Source organism: Xiphophorus couchianus, chromosome 13 (genome assembly GCF_001444195.1).
Source record: "Xiphophorus couchianus chromosome 13, X_couchianus-1.0, whole genome shotgun sequence".
Taxonomy (NCBI): Eukaryota; Metazoa; Chordata; class Actinopteri; order Cyprinodontiformes; family Poeciliidae; genus Xiphophorus; species Xiphophorus couchianus.
Window position 1 is genome coordinate 30,496,016 of NC_040240.1, and position 12,450 is coordinate 30,508,465.

General features: G+C 40.1%; 1 protein-coding gene across 2 annotated transcripts in view; it reads right to left on the reverse strand.

Moving 5' to 3' along the window:
- khdrbs3 (KH domain containing, RNA binding, signal transduction associated 3) overlaps positions 1 to 12,450 on the reverse strand; it is a 143,612-nt gene that overhangs the window by 70,474 nt on the left and 60,688 nt on the right. For both annotated transcript variants that reach the window (XR_003597918.1, XM_028036683.1), the window contains exon 2: positions 6,559 to 6,677. Coding sequence is in view for 1 of the 2 variants with exons in the window: in XM_028036683.1 (XP_027892484.1) it covers positions 6,559 to 6,677 (119 nt within the window). In the remaining variant the exon portion in view is untranslated. The remainder of the gene's footprint in view (positions 1 to 6,558; positions 6,678 to 12,450) is intronic.

The window sequence follows — 12,450 nt, forward strand, 5'->3', positions numbered from 1 at the left end:
TTGAACAGCAAAAACTGCTATGAGCTGCTTTAAATCAAAGCATATTTACTGCATTAGGAATATAAAACATTATGTTTGAAGAAAAAGTAAACGAGGGAAATTAAAACCGGTTTTGTCTGTGCTTTTCCTTTGATAGTATCTGTTTACAGACGCGTTCACACTGGCCTCCTTCAGTTTAAGATGTTTTATTTTTCTCCTAACTCTGAGCCAGATGATTAGAAAACCATCTTCTACATTTACATTCGACATGAACAGATTGTTATGAGTTATTAACTGTCCGCTGTCTTTAAACGTCACAGGCTGATAAATTAGCACAGCTCAGCTCGTCACCTGTCTGAGCTGCTGTTTGTTGTTCATAAACTGATTTACTTTCACTCCTGTTGACATGAGTTAATTAAAAGTCGAGTCTCAGAGAATGAGTCGAAGTCAAGTGTCAAAGTTTTTAACTCAGACGTTTAAGTCAAGGCCAAAAGTTTTCGTTTTTGCGACTGGAACTGAAACTCCAATCGCCATCTCTGTTATTGTGTACTGCATATCGCAGCATGGTTATCTTGTAAAGTTGTTGTTTTTCCTCCATTGTACGCAGTGAAACATAGGCAAAATTAAATTTTATCGTGGTTTTCCTAAAATGTTTTCTAAATCTGAAATATTATGTAAAATCGACTCTTTTGCCATCATGTTAGAATCTTATTCCCTCATCAAAAACATACCTGGAGTGTTGCTTTGATTCTGTTGTGAATTTTTGAGAAATCCTTGAGTCTCCCGTTGTAGTCATTTAGGTCTGTAAAACGTGCATTCATTGTGCGTCTACGTTAACGAGAGTCGATTTTGGCACTTCGGATGAAGTATGTTGGAGTCTTAACCCCTGAAACGAGATCTAGTTACACCCTTACACAAACCCAAAGGCATAGAGGGCAGAGTTTAAACGAGGACACTGTTACAAGACAGTGTGTTGGTTAAACCGTCTCATAAAGTATTGTTTATGGAGACTAAGTGATGCATGAGAAATGGCTGAATCTTTAATTCACGTCTAATTCTATCCATAAGGTGCCTTCAGAACGTTACATCTCCCATGGCAACAGCTCCCTACTAATACCGCTTTGTTTCACTGATAATTTAGTGACATGGAGAAATGGTGTTTGCCAAGAGCTTCTTTCAGTTTCCGGATATTTAAAAAGAGATCATGCAGATTTGCGCTGTATTTGCTTGATTAATGGCAGTAAATGTCAGAGAGCAGGTTTAATCTGAACATTTGAACACATCATCCAGCAAGTCAGCGCACACCTTGTTCTGCAGACAATCCTCTGAACACATCAGTCTTTTTTCCACAAAGAACTGTAATCCCTGCCTTTTTTTATCAGCGATCAAAATCTGCCGTGATTGATGCGTTAGGTTTTTGCTATCATTAGGGATTATGTGATTCACTAAAACCTGCCAGGGATTTTTTTCATGTCAGAGGATTGGGCTTTCTGTAATCACCAAAATATAAGCGGATGCGTTTAATCACAAGTTGTCTCCTGCTGCTCTGTTGTGAGAAACAACATGGATGCAAATGATATACAGGAAGAAAATATACATACATATATTCATATAGATTATTACAAAAACATCAGCAAAAGTAAAAGAGCTGCATGATGACTCACATTTAACCTGAATAGGGGTGGGGCTGCCGGGGAAAGAAAAGGAGCGCATCTGACATCTTCTCATCAATTGCTGAATACATTTCTGCGTCTCTCCAGGAAGGCGCGCTCGCAAGGAGTAATTGTGCTGAGGACAGCAGGACCAGAATGACGGCAGAGGGATAAATCACCACTCCGAGAGCAGAGAAAACCCACAGTCTGGACTGGAAATAAACCAGTGGGACTCTGTGTGCCTCAATAATAGTGTGTTGTTCTTCCAGTGTAAAGGCTGCTTTTCAGGAGAGAGATCCAGGAAATGTAGATACTCTCCGACAATGCAACCAAACTTAAAAAAGGCCAAATGGTCTTAGTTCTTCAACAACAATAGTCAAAATTGGAATTGCATTGCAATGGTGGTTAGAATGCATATGTAGACTCGTTAAAGAACTATTTATTCCAAACATTAATTTCACAGACTTGACCCCAAACTAGAGGAAGAAATCCAAATTTTCTGGTTGAGGAAAGTAGCTTCAGACTCAGAGGAATTACACCCAAAATCTGGGTGTAGTGATAGACTCACAACTGAACCTATATAAAGACAATTACAAAGTCAGCCTTCTATCACCCGAAGCACATATGCAGGCTTAAAGAACTAATGTCTGAGCAAGATCTAGAGAAACTAATCCATGCGTTATGCATTATGCAACATCAAGCATGACTGCTTGATGTTTTTATAGTGTATAACACTTTGAGCTGCCCTGTTGTTGAAATATGCTACACAAGTAAATACACAAGTGCCCAATCAATGAGACTGCACACAACTGTCATGAGATTGTGAGAAAAAGATCATCTAACAGTTTGGGGGAGATTCACAAAACTTCAAAAGCCGCAACGTACATGATCTTCAACTTTTAAATTCAACATGTGAAGCAGAAACATCAAAAGCTCCTTAGTTGGGCTAAGGAGAAAAAAAGAGAGCACTGCTGCTCAGTGGTGCAAAGTCTAGATAATGAGCATTTTATTTGAAAACCAAGCTCACAGAACTTGGATAAATATCGGGCAGGGACAGGACACACTGCTTGAGGTCCAGTGTGAAGTTTCCAGAGTCAGTGATGATTTGGGGAGCCATGTTAGATCCTGGTTTTGGTCCAGTGTATTGTAGACAGAGCAGCCATTCATTCTTCCCTCTATTGACAAAATGAAGATGCTGTTTTCATTTTCCAGCCGGACTTGGCATCTGCCCACATGGCGTCAAAGTACCAAGACCTGCTGATGATGACTATGATGAGTTTTGATAGGCTGTACATTGCAAAGACTTATTTTTCAGTAGATGTTTTTGTATAGAAAAGTGTATTTATCCATTTATTTATTTGTTCTTGTGCATTATTCAGATTTTTTAAATTTCTGGGTTAGCTATAGACTGCAACTACCAAAATATGCAAAAAATATCAGCTTACAGAAATGTAAAACTGTAATATTTGAGCTTCACGTTTTGAGTTTAATTAGTTAAATAAATCAAACTTTTGATTATGTTCTACTGTACTGAGTGTAAATGGTTTCTGGAGATGTTTTTTTAATGGTTTAAAGTATTTAGTACACACTCTAGAATAAAATACAAAAAAAACACATTCCTATGTCTTTAAAAGTCTACAAATTCACCTCCCCCCCCAAAAAATCAACTCTCTATTTTATCACACAGTTGGCAGCCGAGCACGAGCCGCACAGTGTCCTTGCCTGCTTCGTTTTTGATAAACAGCCATGTTTCTAGAGGATGGATTTAACTTCTTCTAAATGGCTGTTTGGAAAATGCCAGTGCCACTTCAATGCCAGAAGCCAAGAGGTGATGCTCGCAGCTCAGGAGAAAAACCTATTCAAGTCAGACCTATCCCTCTTGCTGCCGCTACCTGTCAGAAGGAACAAATTGAATTTGTCTTCCTTCGGTGGCTTGTTGAAGCTCTAAACAGCGTATTAGTGGCCCTACTTATCAAAGCTGTCAAAGCAAATCGGGTTAGCAGTGAACCTAGGAGACCCAGATCAGCCTCAGATAATACTGCGTGTCGCGCAACAGTCATTGCTCATCAGGATTAGTTCGGACAATTAATTTGAGCTCCACGACATGTTGAATACGAGTGACTAAAGGGCCATCAACACCAAGAAAACAAATAAACTGTTGACTTTGAAATGATATTTTTGGAATTATTCTGTTTCAAGAGGATCCTCAACCCAACAGTGATGAAAGTACAGGACCAAAAAGCAGTGCTGGGATCACCTTCAACAGAAAAAAAAGATCAACAGATTCATTCCCAAAGTCTTTCTGCCCTTTATCTTATTTAGCAACATACAGTAATTCAGCATAGCATATATATTTTTGCTAGCTTCAAATGGCAGGGGGCTAGCATATTTTAATGAGGAATTAACATTACATTAGGACACAAAAATACATATTGAAAATAAATCCATATTCCCTGTGACACACTGCTAAGTCTTCTTCAGCAATGACATCCTCTGATGTATAAATGGATTTAAAGTTTGTCGTCAACAGACAAGTTTTACAGCAGGCTGGTTCGTACTCTCTGAATGCCTTTTGAAAATCTATTTTGGGACTTGTTGACAACCAGAGTGTGCAGAACACAGCACAGGGTTGCTATCACAGTTCAAACAACAATGGCTGACATCCAGTCAGGAATCATGGGATTCCTGACTGGAATCCAGTGATTTCTTTTGACATGCATCAAAAGAAATTACCCACTTAAGGTGTTTGGTTGGAGAATGTCATTGTTTCAATAAACTGAACTACAAAGCTTCTCGTATTTAAGTCAAAGTAAAGTGTGTCCATAAAATGATCTGGTGGTGCCTGAATTTAGTCATATATGATGATAAAGCAAAGCTCCCAATGGGCCCAACTAGGAATGGAAAAGGGATAGATGGATAAATTATGTAAATAATCTGATAAAAAAAGAAAGAAAAACAGATCAGACTAAAGCCTCTGTTGAAACGCTTTTGTCTCTCACCCTGTATGCATCTTATGTGTGTGTAAATATGAAGAAATGACAAACATCTTGTAAAATCCCATCACATGCAATAATTCTGTATGTTCTTTTATTACATCTTTATTTTGGATAGTGCACATATATTGAGATGAAGGGTATAGAATAGTCCCTCCGTCCCTTTTTTTAATGTTCTAAATTGTTGGGGGTTTTTTTTAAAACTTTTATTTAATATCAAAGTAGAAAATATATGATGTGATACATTACATTAATGAAGGGAAAATAAAATCACAGAATTAACAAAGAAAAGAAAACAGAGGGTATTGTGTTGCAAAGAATGAGTATTATTAACCGTGTGTGCATGTGTATGTGTATAGACATATGACGGATGTTCTCGAATGTTTCATGTTCTCAAAAAGGAAGTAAGTCAGGAAGCTGCTTTCTGGAGCCACTCTGAGCACCATCATGTCTGAATTTATTTGCCATTTAAGTAAAATTCTGTAATGTTTGTTAATTTGAAGACAGTACCAAACATGCAAATGTTGGTATTTAGGAGGCAAAGCAGTGAAATTTGGCGTAATTAACTCTTAGTATGTGTACAATATGCATCAACAGGCATTACTGGATTATAAATACGCCACCTTGACTGTATGGCGCAATATTCTACAACACGTTCAGCAAATTGTTTATAAGGTCACTGATGTGACATTTGAGTAACTCCCATGCAACAAAAACAATGCAGCAGATGTGTCATATACATGGAACGTTAAGACTTGCGGCTTTCATGCCACTCAATAATTTGATATTTTTGAAAAATATTTGTGGCAGGCTGGTGTAGCTTGTGGTCAAAAAGTGTTCATGCAGACAAAAAAAAAAATAGTGCAGTAATTTACCTCAGGCGGTGTAATCTTTCTACGTTACTGATATGCCTGGCAGATACCCAATGATGTGATAGTGGCAGATGTGATCCGACTACTTTATTGCAACTGTAGTATTACTAACTTTTGCAAGCTAATATGCTAATCTGAGGGTGGTGTAGTTATGCTCTGCATCCTATTTCAGCTACAATGAGGAGAGGATATCTACTTTGGAAACCTAGCCTAGAGCTAGTGATACAGGTTCAGAGTTTTGTCCATATGGGTCGTTTCCCTCCTCGTTCCCCTTCACTGACATACTGCAGGTTACTGCTGTCTGACCCCCTGAAGAACTGAGGTGAAAACTTGAGTGATGTCCCCTGTCTAAGAGCAGCCCTCTCACTTTTACACCAGCCTTCCTCATCGTGCTCCCAGTGGGAAATCCCTGTCATGCAATGAGCTTGTGGGCCCAAAGAACCCAAATGCTTGTGAAAGCTCTTCATGGCAAGTGAGGCTTAAGTGCTCTCAGTAAAATCACTGTTGTCCCTCAAAATGCTCTCACTTTGCGAACATTATTAGAAAACAGAACATTTTCAACCCGCTACTAGTGACAGATTGTGTTTCTTCTTGCTAACTAAGATTTTACTATTTTATTTAAACTTATAAAAATATGTTTCAGTTTTAGGAAAAAAATCTACTTTACAGATAAGGCGAGAAAACGCTTTTGAGTCTTGTTCTTTATTTAAAGCTGCACGTCGACTAACTTTAAAGTGGGCAAAAAACCTTTGTCCAAGGTCAGAGCATTAGAGCTGTGTCTTGTATCTACATGATGTGTTTAAAAAATGTCTGCAGTTCTTCAAGACAGGAAGTAACATCTCAACTCAGTTGTACCCCAGTTCTGTCAGCCGACAATGTTGCAGACATGCATCTAATGAAATAAAATATTATCAGAAAGTGTCAAGTGGCTGTTGGAAAGAAGGTGGAATCAAAAGCAGACCTGCTCGAGCTGGCTTCATTATCTAAATATAACACAATCCGAAATTCTCCATCTGTACACTTTGTCGCAGTCGTCTTCGTTAGCGCTGCTGTGTCACTTACCTTAGGAAACTGCTTGACTGGTATTAAAACTTTCTGGCCCAGTTTCATGTTCTTGTTGATGACAACGTCAATGAACTTCTCCTCCTCCTTCCCCTCATCTCTCTGGATTTTATCGATCTCTGGAAGTAAGAAAAAAGGAAAGAACAATCATCACTCGAGAGGTGAGACTTTAATTTCCACTTCATGTTACCAACAAAAACGCAACTTCTGACACTAAAACCTACACCCTCTAATGACTGTTTTGAATGAGTCAACTACAGTAGGTACATTAAGAGTACCTTTTTGATACTCTTAATGTTGCCCCTTTAGCCATCTGATTTAAGACATGATCACCTACAGTTCGTACTGCAGATCACCCACAGTGATCACCCACAGTGATCTGCAGTCTCCAAAGAAACTGACGAGCACAAGAAACTTGTCCCCTGTCTAAGAGCAGGGCAGTAGTTTGCTGGGACTCCACTCCTAATAGACACCTTACGGACTGTAGGTGTCTATTAGGACACAGCTGTTTAACGTTCAATCTGGCAACTTAATGTGAATCAATTCTAATAATTTATTTGCTACTAATGTCCATCACTGTAAGACATTAGCCAATCAAGAGAATGCATTTTTATGTCTTAATTGTAAACAGTAAAAAAGCCAATAACAGTCTAAACCCACTTAAGGTTGGAAATAGTTTTTAACTATATCTCAATTGGCTGCATATTTTTTGTCATGCCCACAACTGAAACCACAGCTTTCCTTAAGCACCGTGAATAGACTAATTTTATTACGGAAACCTTGACAAAATAACCAAGAGTCAATAAGATAACTTTCCATAGCTTCTTAAAATTTTAAAGGAAGTGTTGACACCATGCCCACACACAGCAGTGTGGAAAAGTGACTCAGATCACTAGCTCCTTTATGTAGAAGTTTAGGTGTTTGCACATTATCTTGCAAAACAAGTTACCTGGTAATCCTCTGTCAGTGATTGAGATACTGGTGTACTCCATGGTCTGAGTCTTCAAAGTATTTTATTGAATTTACTGGATTTTATTTGGAAGTTAAGGGAAACATGCCAACTAGAACTCTGAGCTATTGAGAAACATCTGATAGGTCTTCTCTATATTTAGCTCCATCCATCATCCTGTTAACTGTGACCTGCTTCTCTGTACCTGAGAAACAAAATGATTCCCACGGTACTGCAAAAGGTTTTGTTTTTGGCTACCCAATATCTTGAGAATCTAGATCGGAAAGTTTAATTGTGTTTTCATCTGAGTAGAAAACATCTTTCCATGTCTGTTTTGTCAACCTACTTGTCTTGTAGCAAACTACAGACAGGAGTTGAAAATACATTTCTTCTTCCACAGAGGTTAGATGCCCTTTCAGCAGTTCTTCCAACACTTTTTCCAGATGTACCTTCAGCATCTTAGCTACTTATCTGAATAATGCTGTCATTGATTGGTCAGTTTAGATGGACAGCCATGTTTTGGTAGGTTTGACATTGTGCCATACTCTTGTTGACCCTGCTGTGATCCCTGGTCTTCATTCGACTTTTCGTTCACCTTCCCAGAACAGTTGGATGTGGATTCTACTTATTAACCAACTTCTTAGAGCAGTTGGTTGATATTTTTTGTAAAAACCTTTGTAAGCCATGACTCTCTTTCATTCCACGTCCTAATTATGTGCTAGTTAGTGTTCAAAATTCCAGTGAAGTCATTGAAGGTTGTGGTTGTAGAATGATAAAGTGATCTGGGTATTTTGGAACTGCCTCTACTATATTGTCATTGGCAAATCTAGTTGCATAAAAGAAGGTACACAAGCAAAAACATTGCATGAAGACAAATTTTCATTCAAAGCACACATAGGGTGTCAGTGAAAAAAACAAAATGAATGGGAGGACACCGGCGCTTGCACCTCCAGGCTACCAAAACTACTGGCTGTCACGCTGCTTCTTTCAGCAGAGGTGGGACTTTGATGTATTGGGAGACGTAACCTTGAACGTTTAATCAGATGGATAACATCTGTGTTTCAGCGGCAGGAAAATGGTTTTGCAGAGAGGGCAGCAGGGAGGAGCATCGAGGTCCCAGACAAAGACTCCAGGCTAAAAGCCTGGCAGAGGGAAAGGGTGAGGCAGAGGGCAGACAACAGCACAGATTTACTTCCTCTGGGTAAAATGATTTTCAAAAAGGTGAAGAAAGAAAGAAAAAAAAGAGCCAATGCACTGTTTCTTCCTCCCTTCGTTCAGGCTTTTGAAGCCGGACTCAGAATCAGATATGAAGTTGAGTAGATTAGGCTCAACCTGCACGCAGGTTCAAACAACACGAGAAAATAGTCCACATTTTTCAATTAAACAAAGTTGAGCTTATCGACAGAGCCAACCGGAAACTCAGAGGGCAATTGCGACTCCCCCAACAAAGCTCGGCAGCGCTACATTAGCAGAATGTAATTAAAACCTTTGATATGAGTTTTAAGCAGGATAAAAGAAGTATCAGTGAGATGGAGATATCTTTAAGCCTCAGTTTCTCCCAAGGGGGGGCAGAGACAAGAACACATTCTGGAAAAAGACAGCATTAATATTAATGCATCGCCTAGCAACATGCCAAGACGGAGCTTCTTTCCCTCCACCGGGCGTTGTCCTCAAAAACAGTCAGGGCTCTGATGTGCTGAGAGATTGTGACTGAGATTACTGTTTAGCTGGGAACGCTTCTCGTCTCGTCTGGCTCGCGCGCATTTTTCAGCCTTAAAGTTTCTAAAAACATTCCGACGGTGCACGGAATCAGTCTGATCTTTCTGAAGGATTATTGCTCGGCAGTTTATGAGGGAGAAAGTGTGACGATCCAAAGTGGCAGCCACCTCCACCTTACAGTCATTACCATGTGCTCAAACAAAGGCGATTAGACATACATCCCTGACACAAGCACAATGCGCCTGCTGTTTCTTTTCTTTCTCCTACGGGTTCCTACAGACTCCTCCGCTCCGGCAACATTTGTCTGTTTCAGAGGCAAAAAAAAAAAGAACAGACTTCTATTACATTGGCTTCCCAGAAACTCTGATCTCTTTGAAAAATATGTCATTTCTTGACCATTTCTTTTCGTGTAATGGTCCCGTTTCTCGTTGCAACTCCTCCGTTCCAAAGCAACGCTGACACGGGAGGAAATGGGAAGAATGAAACAAATCCAGGAGAGCGAGGAAGCTTTTAGTGCCAATATCCGTCTGTTGCTCAAATGCAAATGGAAGCATAAAGACAATGTAGTATCCTGGATATTTCCTGGAGAGACAGGACAGTTTCACTCTATAGCCACTCAGCTTTTATAATGCTTAGTATGAAGTGTAAGTAGAGACTTTTTTTAGTCTGATGAGTAGGTGCTAAAATATGTTGACTCAAGAAGTTTAATTCATTATGCCATTATGCAATTAAATACAGCTGATTTAATTAACATAAAACAGACACGAGGCTAAAAAATCGAATGAGATCAGACACATGCAAGAGTATGAAGGCCAAACCTCCGATTCGAACACCTTCAAATCCATAGAAAATGCAGATAAAGAGGACTTTCCACTTAAAGGTTTCTAAAGTCCCCAAGTTCGCCATCAACCACATCGTGAAGTTCGTGGACGACACAACGGTGGTGGGCCTCATCAGAGACGACAACGACCTGGACTACAGAGAGGAGGTGGAGCAGCTGGTGGACTGGTGCAGAGACAACAGCCTGATCCTGAACGTTGACAAGACGAAGGAGATGATCGTCGACTTCAGGAAGAACCGGCCCAGCCACGCTCCACTGCTCATCAACAGCTCGGCTGTGGAGGTGGTCAGCAGCACCAAATTCCTGGGGGTGCACATCACTAACGACCTCACCTGGACTGTGAACACCACGTCTCTGGTCAAGAGGGCACAGAAACGCTTGTACTTCCTGCGGAGGATGAGAAGAGCACACCTGCCCCCGCCCATCCTCAAGACGTTCTACAGAAGCACCATAGAGAGCATTCTGACCAGCTGCCTCTCTGTGTGGTGTGGAGGCTGCAGCGCCTCCGACTGGAAGAACGTGAGGAGAGTGGTGCGGACAGCAGAGAGGATCATCGGGGCCCCCCTTCCCTCCGTTCAGGACATTTCATCCCAGCGCTGCGTGTCCCGAGGCCGAAACATCGTCAGTGACCCCTCACACCCCCACCATGGACTGTTCTCCCTGCTGCCCTCTGGAAAGAGGTTCTGCAGCATCCGGTGCAGGTCCACCAGGTTCTGAAACAGCTTTTTCCCACTTGCCATCAGACTGCTGAACTCTTAACTGGACTGCACTCAAAATTTGGTCTCCACTTCATACCTTGCACATGTACATAGCTAAATAACTTCCATTTTACTGTCAGTCCTGCACTTTATATTTTATATTCATATTTATATTCATATTTTATACTGTATTTTATTTTATTCTGGAGTAACTTCACAACATTGGAACCTCAAAACATTGTCCTGAGCCGTATACAATGAAATTTCGTTCTGTATTCACCCTGTGCATGAAAAATGACAATAAAGTCAGTCTAAGTCTAAGTCTCAGTCTAAAGTTCATCGATGTTCATCATTCAACAGTGAGAAAGGACCTGGGCAATCTGGCCTCCATGCCAGAATTAATTTCTTCCTTTGTAAAAGGGATACCTTTTGCTCCCTTTTGCTACAAAAGGTTACCTTTTGCTCAGTGCCTTTTGCTACTGAGCAAGGCAAAAGGCACGTCACATCTTGGGCAAAATAAGACCTAATAATAATCCTAATAATCCGAAACTTTTAGGAAAATGCTGTGTTGACTGACGAGACGAACGTGAAAGTTTTCAGAAGGTGTGTCCCATCTATTCAGTAAAAAATACAATGTGACAATAAGAAAATCTTGAAGAAGAATGTCCGACCATTGGTTGGAGACCTCAAGGTCAATCACACTTGGACTAGACATCAGGACAATAATCCAAAGCACACCAGCAAGTTGCTCTCTGATTGGTTCAAAGCAAAGGTTTTGGAGTGACCTAGTCAAAGAAAAGCTCGAGATGTAGCAACAGCTTTAAGAGGCAAATGTTACTCAAAAACCAACAAATGTGGTTGGATGAAAGTAATTCTGCAAATAACAGGTCAAAGTTTTTCCTCAAGAAATTGTAAAACTATCCTCACCAGGAACTCGGATGGCTGAACGGATGGTCTAATGTGGTACTATTATGATTTACCTCAAGGTAATATCTGAATATTGTGTTGAAATTCTCACCAAATCCAACAGATTCAGTTCTCATGATTAACTACAATAATACTGAGACTGCTCATCCTTACTGCGGCATTTGACTTTTTTAAATTGATAAAATAATCCTTAGTTTTACTTTATTGCTCACAGTGTAGACAATATTTTTCTGCTTAGTACTAAGTTACTGACAGACTGCGAAGCACATCTGCTGCCCGGCACGTTTTAATAATGCCCACTGGCCCCCATTGATTTATTACTTGTGAGTTAGGTGTTATTGAAGTTGAGTGGAAATATGAAGCAAGCCCCGTTTGTGAAACCTTCTGTAACACCTCATGTAACATTATTGCATGGATTCCTGTGAGCGTCCTGGGACACATGTTGTACCTACCACAGACCCCAGATGCACAACCCTGTTATTGATGAGTCACTCAGCAATAATCCCACAGCCCTTCAATGGCTTCTTCAGTGTAAACAGCCATTTCATGCAAAACTGGTTTAGAGATTTATGGGTGTATGAACTGTTAAGGCATTTATTTATTTCACAATGGGTTTCTTTTACGATGGCTGGATCCAGTTTGATACAGACTTCCTTTCTAATTGGTTGTTAGCTCGCTGACATAAGATTTTTAAAGAACACTTCTTCAAAACAAACTCAAAATAGCCTTTAAAAACGCCTTAAACTTTATTCTTGTCA